This window comes from Pseudorasbora parva, chromosome 8, assembly GCF_024679245.1.
Source record: "Pseudorasbora parva isolate DD20220531a chromosome 8, ASM2467924v1, whole genome shotgun sequence".
NCBI lineage: Eukaryota > Metazoa > Chordata > Actinopteri > Cypriniformes > Gobionidae > Pseudorasbora > Pseudorasbora parva.
In genome coordinates this window covers 43,868,809-43,886,308 of record NC_090179.1, presented here as the reverse complement: position 1 = coordinate 43,886,308, position 17,500 = coordinate 43,868,809, and the positions used below count along the sequence as shown (strand labels likewise).

Genomic DNA, 17,500 nt, shown 5'->3' with positions numbered 1-17,500 from the left:
TCTCTCTCACACAAACACTCTCTCACACAAACACTCTCTCACACACAAACACTCTCTCACACAAACACTCTCTCACACACAAACACTCTCTCACACAAACACTCTCTCACACAAACACTCTCTCACACAAACACTCTCTCACACAAACACTCTCTCACACAAACACTCTCTCACACACAAACACTCTCTCTCACACAAACACTCTCTCTCACACAAACACTCTCTCTCACACAAACACTCTCTCACACAAAGACTCTCTCACACAAAGACTCTCTCACACACAAACACTCTCTCACACACAAACACTCTCTCACACACAAACACTCTCTCACACACAAACACTCTCTCACACACAAACACTCTCTCACACAAACACTCTCTCACACACAAACACTCTCTCACACACAAACACTCTCTCACACAAACACTCTCTCACACACAAACACTCTCTCTCACACAAACACTCTCTCACACACAAACACTCTCTCACACAAACACTCTCTCACACACAAACACTCTCTCACACACAAACACTCTCTCACACACAAACACTCTCTCACACACAAACACTCTCTCACACACAAACACTCTCTCACACACAAACACTCTCTCTCACACAAACACTCTCTCACACACAAACACTCTCTCACACAAACACTCTCTCACACAAACACTCTCTCACACAAACACTCTCTCACACACAAACACTCTCTCACACACAAACACTCTCTCACACACAAACACTCTCTCTCACACAAACACTCTCTCACACACAAACACTCTCTCACACAAACACTCTCTCACACAAACACTCTCTCACACAAACACTCTCTCACACACAAACACTCTCACACACAAACACTCTCTCACACACAAACACACTCTCACACACAAACACTCTCTCACACACAAACACTCTCTCACACAAACACACTCTCACACAAACACTCTCTCACACAAACACTCTCTCACACACAAACACTCTCTCACACAAACACTCTCTCACACAAACACTCTCTCACACACAAACACTCTCTCACACACAAACACTCTCTCACACAAACACTCTCTCACACAAACACTCTCTCTCACACACTCACACACAAACACTCTCTCACACAAACACTCTCTCACACACAAACTCTCTCTCACACAAACACTCTCTCACACAAACACTCTCTCACACAAACACTCTCTCACACACAAACACTCTCTCACACACAAACACTCTCTCACACACAAACACTCTCTCACACAAACACTCTCTCACACAAACACTCTCTCACACAAACACTCTCTCACACAAACACTCTCTCACACACAAACACTCTCTCTCACACAAACACTCTCTCACACAAACACTCTCTCACACACAAACACTCTCTCACACACAAACACTCTCTCACACACAAACACTCTCTCACACACACTCTGAGCAGGTTTCAGGGTCCAGACAAACTCCCTAATGTTCATCACCAGACTCAAATAAACATCAACTATAGGAGGGAATTGTGAGAAATACTTTAGAATTTTTTTTGGGGGATGCACAATATTACCAAAAATCTGACATTATTATACATTGCTTTTCTACAATATACATTGCAAAATAAATATAAAATGTACTGGGATTTTCAGAAGTGGGATGACTAAATAATAACAGAATAATGTGGATGATTTTGTTGGGAGAGTTCATCTGCGTAAATAAAAATAATAAAAAATCGTAAAACATTTTTTTTTACTCATGAATTTTGCTAAATCCTTCTAGTGCTGAGCCATTTAGGAAAAGCTTCACACTAATAAAGATATATTTTGTTGTAAACAATGATTATTGGAGTGTTTTTACAACACTAAAAACTATTTAAATAAGATCTGATTGCCTTAAAATTGTGAGTTCATTGAAATTAAAAATTTGAGTTAATACAATGAACATTTTTGAGAATCAACAACCTTTATGACTATATGACATTTATATGACTCGCTTCCTCTTATCGAAATGACTTTCCGGTTTAAAATGTTCCCAAGAATGCAAGAAACAGACAAATGCAAGTAACGTCTCACACATTTTATGGTGTGCAAACATTAAGCAGACATAAACAGAGACCTCATATACATTAGCGACAATTACCTTCCACAGTCCGCTGAGTGATACTCAGTGCCCACTCTTAGCCCCACCCACAAATGTGTCAGAGGGGTGGGGCTAAACGCAAGCCACACCCACAAGCCATCCATAAAAAGTGCTGCCCCCTTCACTCACTCTCTGAAACCAAGTGCACTTGTTTGGCACCTCGACAGACTCCAGCGTTGAGTTTTGGGGATGTGAGTGTTTTAAAATGAGCCGCGGCAGCTAATGAGATCGCAGATACATCAATAATAGTGTTAGTATTACAGCCTTTTGTTTGTTTTAACTAAGTGCAAATGTCACCAGTTCCACAGCTGGCGTCCGGGCGAATACCAAGTGCACTTGTTTTCCTTTGCAAAACAGCCGAGCAGAGTTTGATACAGTATTTGAAACAGACATCGTGCTCGGAGGAAACGCTGTGAGGATATGAGCTTGTGTGCATCAGAAATAAAAAGAAAAGAAAAGAAGAACAGAGCATCGCTTTCTCTACTAGAACACATTCAGAGTCACTGCATGCATTACCCGTCCGCCCCACACACACACACACACACACACACACACACACACACACACACACACACACACGGCCATCCAGGACCCGAGGGGAGGGGCTTATGATAAAGAGCGCTGTGATTGGAGCAAATAACGTAAGTAAATAACATTTAGAGTACCTTACCCATTCAAACACACATGTAAACTACAGGAGGGAAATACTTTTGAATGTCCAATGCATGGCAAACAAACTTTTGATTTTGAATATGACAAATAATCAGAATATACCTAATTAGACCTCATCATAAAAAACACTTAAATGTCAAAAATACATTTAAGTGAATCCAAATAATGACATTTTGCATAAAGAAAAATTACATAATTACAGTAGTTATAATTAGGAGTGTTATTATTTAATGCATTTACTCTTTTTTTATTTATTCAAACACATTCCCTAACCAAAATGTATTCCGCCAATTTAAAAACAAGTTCTCATTACGGTGATGATGTGGAAAAATAGAAATTAATATATATTTATTGTAATATAATTATATAATAAAAGCATTTGCACTGGCTTTAGTTCATGCCGATTCTAAATCCCGATCCTTACTGTATTACAGTATGAGAATTCATGCTTCATCAGCATTTTTTTATGCAATACCATAATGAGAAATTAGTACATGAGGGCTAATTGTGCTTAAAAGTTAAAAATGTCAATGCAATTAATCAGAAGCAAAATGTGAGATTTCTTTGTAGGATGCATCCTAAAGAAATGGGGTTCCTATTCAATGCATGTATTCCAGTTTATAACGGGGAGATGCAGGATTTTCCCAGCACCCTAGGAAAATGGTTTTTTGAACAACAGTGCCATCCATAGAGCTCAACTGGAACCGCAGTAAACAGCATTAACACACACACACACACACACACACACACACACACACACACACACACACACACACACACACACACACACACACACACACACACACACACACACACACACACACACACACACACACACACACACACAGCTTAATGACCTGTATCTGTATAAGGCAAAGCATAATCTCCAACAGTAAATGCACACAAAACACACACACGCACACACACACACTAATTTAAAGCCGTGTTAAAATAAGCAGTAAGAGTCATGTAGGACAATGAGAGAGTCATTTGCATAATCTTCATTGTCCCACATCTAGTGTGTGTGAGACAACCGACAGTACACGAAAGCTGATATAAATATATTTATGTATAATACGAGTACGGTGCCGCCCAATCATACAGGCAGGCAGCACACATACACGCAGGGAGCCAATCAGATGGCATTGTGGGAAAGGTAGTTCAAGAGGCCAGTGGGACGTGAGGGTGGGCTCACTTTGTCTGTCTTTACAGTCCGTTTCAACCAAATCGCTGAGGAGGCCGATCACATGTCCGACCAAAGCACGGCCTTGCTGCCTTTCTCAACGCTGGCCACGTACGCACCCGACGGAGACCAGGATACCGAATTTATGGCAGAACTACGGAAAGAACAGAAAGACAGGAAGTTTATGAGAGCTGTCAAGTGTGGAAGAAAACACATAATCAAAAATGAAATAATTGTGTAGGTGTGCCATATGTTCATATATTTGCAGTATGTGGAGTTGCTGTGCATGCATGTAATACAGGGTACAAACAGCAATCCTTAAGTTAAAAGTTTAATACCTTTTTTACTACCTTCAGAATATTTTTTAAACCATCACGACACTGAATTGCAAGGGTCAATCAGCGACCTTTCTATTATTTACACAGATTTTGACATAACATACAAAAAAGAATAGATTTAGAATCGACACCAGGAGGAAATCTGTGATAAGTTATCATTCAGACACAGTAAAATACATCTCAACATTCACAAAGGTTGGTTAAGGAGAAGCATTACTTCATACACATTAGACTTCAATTAATAATTGGTAATTCAGCAATTAAATTATTTAGTGTTTTTTTCCAAAAACAAAACCTGAGCCAAATATTACATTTCTATAACTGTGATAAGTTGTTGAGTTTAACAAAATACTAAAAACTAGTGCTGTCAATCGATTAAAAACTTTAACTAGATTAATCACATTTTTTCTGTGATTATTCGCAATAAAAAATAAATATTTTTGTACGTTTTTAATATATTTTTTAATATAATAATTTCACAGTTATTCAAATTAATGTAGAAACCACATAAAGACAGTATATTTTAAATACTTGTTTAAATGGCATCTTTTTATGAATGAAGGCCAGTATTTATTATTATACATGTATTATTAGGCTTCAAAAATATAACAGTTTTTAATTTCAGTAAACTTAAAACAATGCTAACATAAACCCATAATAAATGTCATGTTTATTCCTGCCCTTCCTGTCTTAACAGTTAGGAAATATACAGAAATTGAATAAATTTATCAAAGTTATATGCAGTCTGCACTGCATAAACTATAAATTAAATAGTTAATCCTTATTAAAGCTACCAAAGTTATTTAGTCAAGAGCAGCGAGTCATTTTCTCTGTTCCCTTTGTTCTTTAACTTTACTGACAGGAAGCTTTATTGGCTGCTGTCCCTTTAAGAGCAGACAGACACGCGGATCTCACTGTTTATATGGATCGCGCCTCATTCTCTCACAACTCTTTTTGTTCATTTTAGACTTCATATAAATCATTTAAGATTGCTCTTATGAGGATAGTCATTGAAGATATGCCTTGAAGCAAGTCTAAAATAAAACGTAAGCCAGCCCCTTCTGTTGAGCACGCAGTCTGAGATGATGCCGAACGACCGCTGAATATGACGTCAGCATCAAACATACGCCGAGACGGAGACGAAAGATCTTTGATTATGTGCCCAGATACGCTAAAGCCCATATTTAAACGAACTAACGCGAACGCAGATAGAATAGATCAGAATAGGACACCTGATAGTCTGAAAAAATAATACCTAATTTGGAAAATAATAATACCTCTGAGACCACATTTAACACTTTTAATGGCCTTAAATTTGATTTATCACTTTTTTAATACTTTTTAAAACCCCGCGGACACCCTGTAATAATACACAGATAATCTGCTACATTTACAAAATTGTGCAGCATACAACCCAAACACACTGCGTGAAATACTGTATCCTAGGGCTGAGTTGACAACATCAATTAATTGATTTTATCAATAACGATTCTCAAATCTCCAAATCGACCTTTTAATATATGGGCTGTAGAGACACTTGACCAAAACTTCACTAAATATTATTTGTAGAGTGCATACTATCCACGAAATCTCAATGAGCTTTGTTACTTATGATGTGAAAAAGTGTCAGTTTTCAAATTCTATCATTTTATTATGAAAAGTAAACAATAAATACGGTTTTGGCACTCTTTATTGTGGCGTGACAGATTGCTGTTGATGCGAACGATCTCTTTACTACTAGTTATAGCATGAAATAAACATGAATGAACATCAGAAGGTTGGAAGATACAGTACAAGTTCCTAAAATAAAAATAAAAAGTCTCAGTTGTTCAATCAGTGTTTTAACTGTCAATTAAACACCTCGTAAACAACATGTCACGTCACATTTATCTCAGGAAATCCATTCGATGTCCATACATTTGTTAGTTAACTAGAAGAAAAAAAACTAGAGGAGTATTTTGGTAAATATATGCACTATATTACATATTCATCATACTTTTACTTAACCTGCTCTTAAATATTTAATGTATGTTTAAATAAATCCCTCATGAAAACAGGTTGACATCTTTTTATTTATTGCCTTTTCCATCTCATATTTTGTAATAATTTGAAACTCAAATTCTTTCTGTGAAAACCACGGAAATACCACCAATTATCATGGAAACGGTACATTACTTTAGCAGGCTCCTCCCCTAGTGGGCGGTTTCATATTACAATAATTATTTAAACTACTCTAGAATAAAAAAAAACGTTTCTAATCTTGACAAAACACACATTGCCGTAAATTTCAGAGTCCGAAGATTCCATATTTTGTGATAAAAGTAATACCTGGACATAAATGGATTAATTTGTTCCAGGAGAATGCATCAAAAAACTTGGCTAGACATATGGCTTTGATTTTATAGTAAATTTGGAGTAAAAATTTAATTGTAAAATATCAAATAAAAAAATATTTAGTAGAGTACATTTTAATTATGGTACATTTAAACTTCCATAACTTTTTCATACTTTCTTTTTTTTTAGTGCTTCACTAATCTGCTGAGCGTCTTTAAAAAAAGATCGGACATTCTTGAATTACATCCATTTAAGTTTGGATAGTGCATTTTCACATCGTTTTAATTTAATAAAGCAATTTAAATGTTTGTAATTTTTGTTCATTTTAACTTTAAATATTACAGCAATCTGACACTGTTCCCTGTCCAGTTTACAGCTTTAGTTGAGAGAGTGGAGAAAATATACTGTACCTGATGTTTCAATACCCAGCCCTAGAGTTAGTTTTCCATTGCAAACACACCCAGTGTACTAAAAGGATAGTAAAACCTGACATTTTTGATGTAGTGGGAAAATACTAAATTATGTTTTTTGAAAATGTAAAAATGCATAATGTTTTCTGTAAGGGTTTGTTAACGTTAGTACAGTAGCATTATATCTATGGAATGTCCCCATAAACATGAAAACCCTGTGTGTGTGTGTGCCCTTGTTTATATTACATTGTGGGGAACAAATGTCCCCAATAAGGATAGTAAAACCTGAGATTACCAGCCAGCGGTCCCCACTTTTCAAAAGGCTTATAAATCATACAGGAGGAGTTTTTTTGAGAAAGTAAAAATGTAGAATGTTTCCTGTGATGGGTAGGTTTAGGGGCTGTGTGTGTGTGTGTGTGTGTGTGTGTGTTGTGTGTGTTGTGTGATGGGTAGGTTTAGGGGCAGAGACAGTGTTTGTGTGTGTGTGTGTGTGTATGTGTGTGTGTGTGTGTGTGTGTTGGGTAGGTTTAGTGGTAGGGGCAGTGTGTGTGTGTGTGTGTGTGTGTGTGTGTGATGGGTAGGTTTAGTGGTAGGGGCAGTGTGTGTGTCTGTGATGGGTAGGTTTAGGGGGAGGGGGCAGTGTGTGTGTGTGTGTGTGTGTGTGTCTGTGTGTGTGTGTGTGTGTGATGGGTAGGTTTAGGGGAGGGGGCAGTGTGTGTGTGTGTGTATGATGGGTAGGTTTAGTGGTAGGGGCAGTGTGTGTGTCTGTGTGTGTGTTTGTGTGTGTGATGGGTAGGTTTAGGGGGAGGGGGCAGTGTGTGTGTGTGTGTGTGTGTGTGTGTGTGTGTGTGTGGTGTGATAGGTAGGTTTAGTGGTAGGGGCAGTGTGTGTGTGTGTGTGTGTGTGTGTGTGTGTGTGTGTGTGTGTGTGTGTGTGTGTGTGTGTGTGTGTGTGTGTGTGTGTGTGTGATGGGTAGGTTTAGGGGCAGAGGCAGTGTGTGTGTGTGTGTGTATATGTGTGTGATGGCAGGGGCAGTGTAGGGGGATAGTACAGTTTGTACGGTATAAAAACAATTACGTCTATGGACAGTCCCCACAAAGATAGTGAACCAGACCAGTGTGTGTGTGTGTCTGCTCACCTGTGACCCTTATCAAGAGTTTTTTCTAATTTCCCTGTAAGAACATTCCAAATGTAGAGAACGCCGTCTGCAGAACCGGCCGCCACGTAACTTCCATCAGGACTGAAAACACAAGCACTCAAAAGTTCACAAGTGTGCTACAGTAGCAGTTAAAGGTGCTTGATGAATGTCATCGGCTGAGGCTCGACTAAAACAGGGTTTCTGTGAGAGAACTGCAGGGGGTCATGAGCTGGTGAAAAGCTAATTAACTAAATCAAGTGTAACATTAAAAACACATCTGTGTGGCTGAAATGACTCAATCCAGCCTAATTATATAGGACTATATTACCTGAATGTGACTCTGGTGAAGTCAGAACCGCATTTGAATCCTGGAGCACTGCAGAAACATTAAATATTATTATTTTACAATTTAAAATAATAAAGTTATGTGCAATAAATAAATAAACTATTATACTTAAAGTAAAAACAAAGAGCAACGCACTTGAAGGTCTGTCGCACTGCATTAGTGCGCAGATCGATTATTTTCACCAGTTCATCACGGGAGCAGGTCAGGAGCTCGGTCCGGTCGTGATTGAGGTCCAAAGACGTAACGCGTCCCAGCAGCTCCAACTCATGCACGATGCTCTCCGCTCTAAACACGAAAACACAGAAGTATTACTGACTGAGCCACTGAACAAGACTTAGAAGTACAAACATGAGCACTGATCCAAATCACGACTCGCCTGATGTCCCAGAAACGAACTTTCTTATCGAAGTGTCCGCTCATCACACACTGCTCTGTGCAGACGATGTCATTACAGCTAGAGCCAGCAAACACTGTCTTCATGCCTGAGAAAAAGAGGTTCATTTATCAATCTCATTAGATAATATATGATATTTCAAGACTATTAAAAGCAAATAGCTATCTTCACGAATAAAGTACAAATTGGTGTTTTGTTTTTTCAAAAGTTGTAAACGCACATATCTATGAAAGCTTGTTTCCACCAGGGACTGGAAAAAAAATGCAATTGTGAGTTTAGGTCTCACAACCTAAATTGTGATTGAAAAACAAGTCAGGAATGCGAGACATAAACTTGCAATTACGAGACAAAAAAAAATAGTTTACTCTATTTTGCTATTTTGCAGGATCGTGACTTTAATTTAGAGTATCCCTGCTAAGTGTCGCAACTATACTTTCTGAGCATCGCGACTATTTCTCAGAATCATGGCTTTATTTCTGATTATCGTGAGTATTTCAGAGCGTCTTGAGTATTTCAGAGTATCGTGACTATTTCAGAGTATCGTGACAATTTCAGAGTATCGTGACAATTTCAGAGTATCGTGACTATTTCAGAGTATCGTGACTATTTCAGAGTATCGTGACTATTTCAGAGTATCGTGACTATTTCAGAGTAACACAATTGTTTCAGAGCATCTTGAGTATTTCAGAGCATCTTGAGTATTTCAGAGTATCGTGAGTATTTCAGAGAATCGTGAGTATTTCAGAGTAGCGTGAGTATTTCAGAGGAAAGCAATTATTTCAGAGTATAATGACTATTTCAGAATACTGACTATTTTAGAGTAAAGTGAGAATTTCAGAGTATTGTGAGTATTTCAGAGTATTGTGAGTATTTCAGAGCATAGTGAGTATTTCAGAGCATAGTGACTATTTCAGAGTATCGTGACTATTTCAGAGCATCGTGAGTATTTCAGAGCATCGTGAGTATTTCAGAGCATAGTGACTATTTCAGAGTATCGTGAGTATTTCAGAGCATAGTGAGTATTTCAGAGCAGCGTGACTATTTAAGAGCAGCGTGACTATTTAAGAGCAGCGTGACTGTTTAAGAGTATCGTGAGTATTTCAGACTATCGTATTTCAGATTATCGTGAGTATTTCAGAGTATCGTGAATATTTCAGATTAATGCAATTATTCCAGAGTATAATGACTATTTCAGAGTAAAGTGAGTATTTCAGACTATTGTGAGTATTTCATAGTAACGCAATTTTTTCAGAGCAGCGTGAGTATTTCAGAGTATTGTGAGTATTTCAGAGTATCGTGAGTATTTCAGAGTAACACAATTATTTCAGAGTATCGTGAGTATTTCAGAGTATCGTGAGTATTTCAGAGTATTGCAACTATTTCAAAGTATCATGACTATTTCAGAGTATAGTGAGTATTGCGACTATTTCGGAGCACAGCAATTTTCTCAGAATCATGGCTATTTATCAGAATCCCAAATATTTCTCAGAATTGCGACTTTCTCAGAAACATAACTTAATTTCTCAGAATTGTGAGATATGGGCAAAATTGTGAGAAACAAAGTCTGAAATGTGAAATGAAACGTCTCAATTACCGATTCAATTTTTTTTATTCCCTGGTGGAAACAAGTTTCCATACAAATTTTCAGAGAAATAATTTAGATATGTTCAATAAATGATCAACTACCAGAAAATGTACATTTTTACAACTAGCTACTTTTCACATTTTAGATTTGACTGAAAAAAACAACAATACAAATTCATTTTAATACGCATTAATTAAATATTAATTTTTTTGACATCCAAATTTAGTTTGTCATCCACAACATTCTCTGAAGGTTCAGCAAAAGACCATAAAATCATTTTTAAGCCCCATTCATGCATTGTGGCAATTAAGAAAAAGTATAACAACTAAGAGTCTCTTACAGACTTTGCTTCGCAAGTCCCAGAGCTTGAGCGTTCGATCGTAACTGCCAGAGACGATTCGAGCGTTGTCGAGGAGAAACCGAGCAGATAAAACCTTCCCGCTGTGACCTGTGAGTGTGTGCTTTGGGACAAAACAGTAACAATTAATTAAATAGACATGCAAACAGTTGTTTCTAGTAGTAACTGAGAATCAATTTAGGACAGGTCTCAGTAGGATTTTTGAGATCAGTTGACCAGCCTCCTTCAGTCCTGCCCTCCTGTGTGTCGTGTTGCTGTGGGATATTACTGTCAAGAGTCTCACATAATTCTCTAAAAAGACTCTCATTCAGCAGAAACATCCATAATATCAGCCACCACATCAAACCAGTGATGCACAACTAGAGCAGACTGGGTAAATGAATAGGGCTGGCTGGGAGGGATGGAGGGACTGGAAGGAAAACTGGCTTCAGACCTTTTACATCACATCACTGACCTTTAATCCATCAAATAAACCTTAGTCAACATTGATGTTTACTAGCAGAGGGCCGTAATTCTCATGACATCAACCATCTCAGACAGTATTTTATTTTATTTAGAAAAAGGAAAGTAATATATAATATGGATACATATTATATCCATTCATAACTTGAATGGATATAATATGTTTGAAAAATTAAAAACATTTATACTATCAATAATTACATGCATGATCAAAATTGACAAGAAAAATAAGAGAATCACAGAATCAAAGAAGTTTTATAACTAATGTGACTTAAATCCCATGTAAAATATAAATATTTACAGATAAATGTGTGTTTGTTTAATATGCCACCAAACCAGTAAAAACCCTCACCCGCAGTCTGAAGTCGTCAACAGTCCAGATTCTGCTCGCAAAATCATTCGAGGCGGCCAAGAGATACGTTCCCTGCAAAGCCCAAGACAAAGCAGTCAGTAAAACACACTTCAGGTGTGAAATTAAAGGGTTACTTCAGCGATTAGCATATGGCTTTCTATCAGTAGAAAGCCTGGAGTATATTTGAATGATCGATTTTATTTTTTACCATTCCAATTTAATTTTGGTTACAAGTTTTAGCAATTCAGTCATGTGTTTTTGACATTTTTACTATTTTTTTGTTTTGTTTAACCCTTAAAGACTGAGAAAGCTAAAAATAACTATCATTCTAAAATGTTTAATAACTTTTAAACCACTAAAAAAAGTATCACATTTCTCGCGATTGCTTATTCAGAGGCTCCGTGAGCGTTGATGTGCCATCAAAATCTGCTGCATTGATTCGTCAAGGATGTGGGTTGTTCCCATGAGCCAAACAGAAATGATTATTGATCATTAGTCCCACCCCCCATGCCAATATTCGTTGAAAAGGTCATCATTAACTGAGCATCTAAAGAGCATTTAAAGAGGCAGACGCTTATAATAAACAGAAGACATCATCTTTGTTGGTGTGAACGGGACTCAACTCACCGCACTATCAAACTCTATACTGGTGATTCCAGCATTACTGCCCGTCAGCGCCCCTTTGGGTTCACATCGCCCTGTAGAAACACACACAAAAAAGCTTTTAAAACCCCACACAGACAAATCTGAACATCTACATGCATGTTTGTTTCAGGAGGAAGCAGAAACTCTGCAGTTGCTTCACTAAACCTTGTGAAACCGAACTGGCGTAATGCACAATTTGACCAATTTCCTCTTTGAAAGACTGAAGGTCTCAGCTTGAAAACTTGAGATCATAAGCCCGTTAAATGCACTCCTCTAGTCCTGCCCTCGTGTGTGTGTCGTGTTTATGTTGGACGACGCCGTCAGAGTCTTAATATTCTCGAAAGAGACTCTAAATGCAGCGGAAGCGTCCATAATATGAGCCGCCGCCTTTAACCAGCGATGCACAACTAGAGCATGCTGGGAAGGAAATGAACAGGAGCTGCTGGGAGGGATAAATGGACTGGAAGGAGGCGAGGCTTCGGACCTTTTACATCTCATCACTGACCTTTTCAACTCTACACTGCATAAAATGCTTTTCTTAGTCTTTTTGAATTGTTTCTCGTCAAAATATCAAAAAAAATCTTGCATTAAGAAACATTTTCCAGACAAGTACATTTAAATTCATGCATTTAGTAGATGCTTTATTATCCAAAGCGACTTATAACTGAGGAGTACAGGAAGCGAGCTGTCATGAATAGACGAAAAAATACAAAGACCCTAAATACAAAGATTTGGATATTACTCAAGAGTAGCAAAAACTAGAAAAGAGAGGGAAAAGAGAAAAATAATGGAGGAAGAGTTCGATTTTTAATCTTATTTTTTATGATAAGATTAAGTGCTCATGAAATAGATGAGTTTTTACCTGTCTTTTGAATGAAGTGAGTGATTCTGCCATGCCAAGTAAAAATTATTGTCTTGTTTTGGGGAAAAATAACACAAAATTAAGAGAGTTTTTGCTTAAAATAAGTAAAATAATCTGCCAATGGCGTGAGAAAAATAATCCTGTTTTCTGTTTGAATTAAGATTATTTTTCTCACCCCATTGGCAGATTATTTTACTTATTTTAAGCAAAAACTCTCTTAATTTTGTGTTATTTTCCCCCCAAAACAAGACAATTACTTTTGCTTGTCTAGTAAATGCTCCTTGTTTAAACAATTTTTAAATGTTTGGACTAGAAACAAGACAAAAATAATAATTAAGGAAAGCATTTTTTGCAGTGTACTAAAACTGTGGATGATTATAAACGTATATCGCACCTGATACGACCTCCCAGAGTTTCACCCTGCGGTCCATTCCTCCTGTGGCGAGCAGACGGGAACCGGGACTGAACCTCACGGCATTCACTTCCCCATCATGGGCGTCCTGCACACAAAACACAGTCAAGACGAGTTACGAGTTTTGCTTTTAAACTCAAATTTCATCACGGTTTTAAACTGTAATATATAGGGTTGGGTATCGTTCGGGTTTTTTACGATACAGGGTACCGGTGCCTGAACTGATACTTAAAAACACATAACACCAGAGTAGTCGGTAGACTTGGTCTGCAACAAACCAGCTTCACTGCAAAAAATGCTTTCCTTACTTAGTATTTTTGTCTTGTTTCTAGTCCAAACATTAAAAAAATTCTTAAAACAAGAAGTATTTACTAGACAAGCAAAAGTAATTGTCTTGTTTTGGGGAAAAATAACTCAAAATTAAGAGAGTTTTTGCTAAAAATAAGATAAATAATCTGCCAATGGGGTGAGAAAAATAATCTTAATTCAAACAGAAAACAGGATTATTTATTTTACCCCATTGGCAGATTATTTATCTTATTTTATTTTCCCAAAACAAGACAATTTTTTTACTTGTTTAGTAAATGTTTCTTATTGTAATTGTTAGATATTTTGACTAGAAACAAGACAAATATACTAAATAAGAAAAGCATTTTTTGCAGTGTTTAAGGTTTAGCATTATTTGGAAAAATGACCATATTCTCTGGCTAAATATTTTAGAAAGCGTCGCCTTTTTGTTTCCATGGCGACACGTTGTGCTTCTCACGACACACAGCAGCCGCTATAGTGCCGTATCGGTTTTATTTAGTTTTTTTCTTTTTTATTCCAAAATATACACAAACTTGTTAACTATGTCATAAACTATCTGATATTCTGATTTTCAAATGTGAGTAAGAGGTGCGTTCAGACATGTAGTTCGGTTACTTTGGTTCGGACCAAAAAACAAAAGCAAAACATATAGTCCTGGTCCGCTTAGCGTTCACACTGGCCTTTTTAACAGCGAACCTAAAGTTACCGAACCAAAGGCTCAGGGAGACGCTCACAACCTGATTGGTCGGCTTATATGACGTAGGAGCTGCTTACCGAACACTCAAAACAACGCTGTGTGCGGATTAAACGCCATCATTTTATGAGTGTACATGTGGCATTATTTTTACCCGCTGAGAACTCATGAAGAGCTCATAAAATGTTCAAAACATTCAAAACAGCCGCAGGATTTCCTCCGTTGTGCAGAAAAGAGACGCTGTCGTCTGTCCCGACTAATGGGCAACACAGATCCTCTGATGAGAAGAGCCAGGTTTGCTTTTTGTGCGTTTCTTCTAGCATTTACGAAACCTGCTCGTCGGACCAAATATTGATGAGGCACTTACTCGTTGCTCCACGTTTGCCCTCTAACATACGTTACTCATTTTGGATACACCGATCTTTCCGCGTCGTCAAATCAGCTGACTATGCGTCGCATCTTGTGACATCACGTCCGGTTTTTGGTCCGTGTACATGTCTTTGGTCCGTGTTGCGTTCATATATCAGTCTAACCGCACCAGAGTTCGCTTGGAGGCGGACCGAGAGCCATCTTTTTAGCGCTCTCTGTCCGCTTGTTTGGTTCGGATGGCAGTGTTCACATTTGTTCAAATGAGCCGCACTAAACGAGGAATCGCAGCAGGGTTCGTTTTAATCCAACCAAATATGACAAGTGTGAACGCACCCCAAGTGACCGTGTGTTAATGTCCGATGGGCGCCGCCATGTTAGTTTGCGCCTCAGAGAATCGGATCTGTTGGATTTACATCACGTGAATTTATCCACATCTCACGAAATACAGACATCAGTGTGTGTGTGTTTTGCTAGTGTTTATGTGCATTTAAATGTCTAAAAGCTAAACTAAACATGATGTGGTGAAAACACTGAGTAGTTGTGATATGTGACGAGCGGTGAGTGTGTGTGTCTCTGAGCCGGCCAAAGTGAGAAAGCACATTTGAATTACAGCGGCACCGAAATGAGGACCCGAAATCTTCGTTCTGATTCGATCCGGTTACATTCTGGTTATATAGGCAGTGGGTCTCGGTACCCAACCCTACTAATATATCATAATAAAGCAAATAAACATGTTGTTTGTTTTAAAAAAGGTCTCAGCTTGAAAACTTGAGATCATGCACCAGTTTAACGTCCTCCTCCCGCCCGGCCATCCTATATGATGATTTCTGTCGGGCGCCGCTTGTTGAGTCTCACTTGGTTCTCTAAAAAAAGACTCTTATTCAGCAAGAACGTCCATTATATATCAGCCACCCCGTCAAACCAGCGACGCACAGCTAGAGCATGCTGGGAAAATTAAGAGGGGCTGCTGGGAGGGCCAGAAGGACTGGAGGAAGACCTGGAGATCAGACCTTTTACATCACATCATTGACCTTTAAACCATGACCTGCAAAAAATGCTCTTCTTATTTAGTATTTCTTTCTTGTTTCCAGTCCAAATATCTAAATATTCTTAAATCAAGATGCATTTACTAGATCAGTAAAAACGACATAAGATATTTGTTCTTGTTTTGTTGAAAATAAAATCAAAATGAAGTGAGTTTTTGCTTAAACCAGGCAAAATGATCTGCCAGTGAGGTGATCTTGTTTCTTGTTTCCGTCCCAAACAGAAATACGATTATTTTTCTCACCTCATTGGCGGATCATTTTGCCTGTTTTAAGCAAAAACTCACTTCATTTTGATTTTATTTTCAACAAAACAAGAACAAATATCATGTCATTTTTACTGATCTAGTAAATGCATCTTGATTTAAGAATATTTAGATACTTAGACTAGAAACAAGACAAAATTACTACGTAAGAAGAGCATTTTTTGCAGTGTGACCTGAATGAAAGTAACACTCACAAAGACGTGCAGCGCCGTGGAGGGAACTCGGACGTCCGCACACGCCGCCGGCGCTTCTGCGGCTTCAGGAGAGCCGAACGAATTTAGAGAGCGACGTCTTCTGAGGGAAAGAGAAAGTGTGTGTGTGTGTTACACGGGGCTGATCTCGACTCGTGATGTGCTTAAACTTAAAGGGTTAGTTCACCCAAAAATGAAATGTCTGTCATTAACTCCTCGCCCTAATGTCGCTCCTCACCCGTAAGACCTCCGTTCATCTTCACACACAGTTTAGGATATTTTATATTTAGTCTGAGAGTGTATGCAAGTGTATGCACACTATACTGTCCATGTCCAGAAAGGGAATAAAAACATCATCACAGTAGTCCATATGAGACATCAGTGGGTTAATTAGAGTCTCTTGAAGCATCGGAAATACATTTGGGTCCAAAAATAACAAAAACTACGACTTTATTCAGCATTGTCTTCTCTTCCGGGTTTGTTTTCAATCCTCAAATAAAGATTCAAACGGTTATGAATCAGCGTATTGATTCGTGAATCGGATCGCCAATGTCACGTGATTTCAGCAGTTTGACACGCGATCCGAATCATGAATCAATCCGCTGATTCATAACCGTTTGAATCTTTATTTGAGGATTGAAAACAAACCCAGAAGAGAAGACAATGCTGAATAAAGTCGTAGTTTTTGTTATTTTTGAACTAACCCTTTGAGGTCTCATGCTTCTTAAATCCGTCATCTTCATAAAGACGGCCATTCATGGACTGAAGCATTTATAATCGCTTGACTGAATCTGATTTCAGCATGGCAATATTTTAGGTCAAATGGAAAACATCGTCTCTTTGACGCACAAACAAAACTCTGATGCAAAGAAAGCAAACTCAAACCTGTGTGCAGCAAATTTGGGCCGGTGACCAAATGAAAAAAGGAACTTCAGTATGAGTAAAATACACACAAAAAAACGCTTATCCATGTTTAAAACATAAATGATCAATGCATTTCAGTAATGTTATT

At 38.0% G+C, this 17,500-nt stretch overlaps 1 protein-coding gene, 1 long non-coding RNA gene and 3 other non-coding genes across 9 annotated transcripts in view; all 5 read right to left on the bottom strand.

Moving 5' to 3' along the window:
* Positions 1-2,047: 2,047 nt before the first annotated feature.
* The window catches only part of LOC137084870 (uncharacterized), a 104,946-nt gene continuing 89,493 nt past the window's right edge, over positions 2,048-17,500 (bottom strand). The window contains exon 2 of the long non-coding RNA XR_010906817.1: positions 2,048-3,645. This is a non-coding gene — a long non-coding RNA (uncharacterized lncRNA). The remainder of the gene's footprint in view (positions 3,646-17,500) is intronic.
* The window catches only part of atg16l1 (ATG16 autophagy related 16-like 1 (S. cerevisiae)), a 32,364-nt gene continuing 16,911 nt past the window's right edge, over positions 2,048-17,500 (bottom strand). For 3 of the 5 annotated variants that reach the window (XM_067451388.1, XM_067451391.1, XM_067451393.1), the window contains 10 exons: positions 16,492-16,591; positions 13,599-13,704; positions 12,325-12,395; positions 11,698-11,769; positions 10,866-10,986; positions 8,923-9,028; positions 8,682-8,831; positions 8,529-8,576; positions 8,201-8,302; positions 2,048-4,134 (listed from right to left, as the gene is read on the bottom strand). In XM_067451388.1, coding sequence (XP_067307489.1) covers positions 4,041-4,134; positions 8,201-8,302; positions 8,529-8,576; positions 8,682-8,831; positions 8,923-9,028; positions 10,866-10,986; positions 11,698-11,769; positions 12,325-12,395; positions 13,599-13,704; positions 16,492-16,591 — 970 coding nt within the window. In that variant the 3' untranslated portion in view covers positions 2,048-4,040. The remainder of the gene's footprint in view (positions 4,135-8,200; positions 8,303-8,528; positions 8,577-8,681; positions 8,832-8,922; positions 9,029-10,865; positions 10,987-11,697; positions 11,770-12,324; positions 12,396-13,598; positions 13,705-16,491; positions 16,592-17,500) is intronic. The other 2 variants (XM_067451390.1, XM_067451392.1) reach the window with 1 other exon arrangement.
* LOC137085511 (small Cajal body-specific RNA 6) lies at positions 11,069-11,338 on the bottom strand. The gene has a single exon (XR_010907094.1). It is a non-coding gene; the product is annotated as a small Cajal body-specific RNA 6 (non-coding RNA).
* On the bottom strand, positions 12,568-12,848 carry LOC137085512 (small Cajal body-specific RNA 6). The gene has a single exon (XR_010907095.1). It is a non-coding gene; the product is annotated as a small Cajal body-specific RNA 6 (non-coding RNA).
* LOC137085510 (small Cajal body-specific RNA 6) lies at positions 15,740-16,020 on the bottom strand. The gene has a single exon (XR_010907093.1). It is a non-coding gene; the product is annotated as a small Cajal body-specific RNA 6 (non-coding RNA).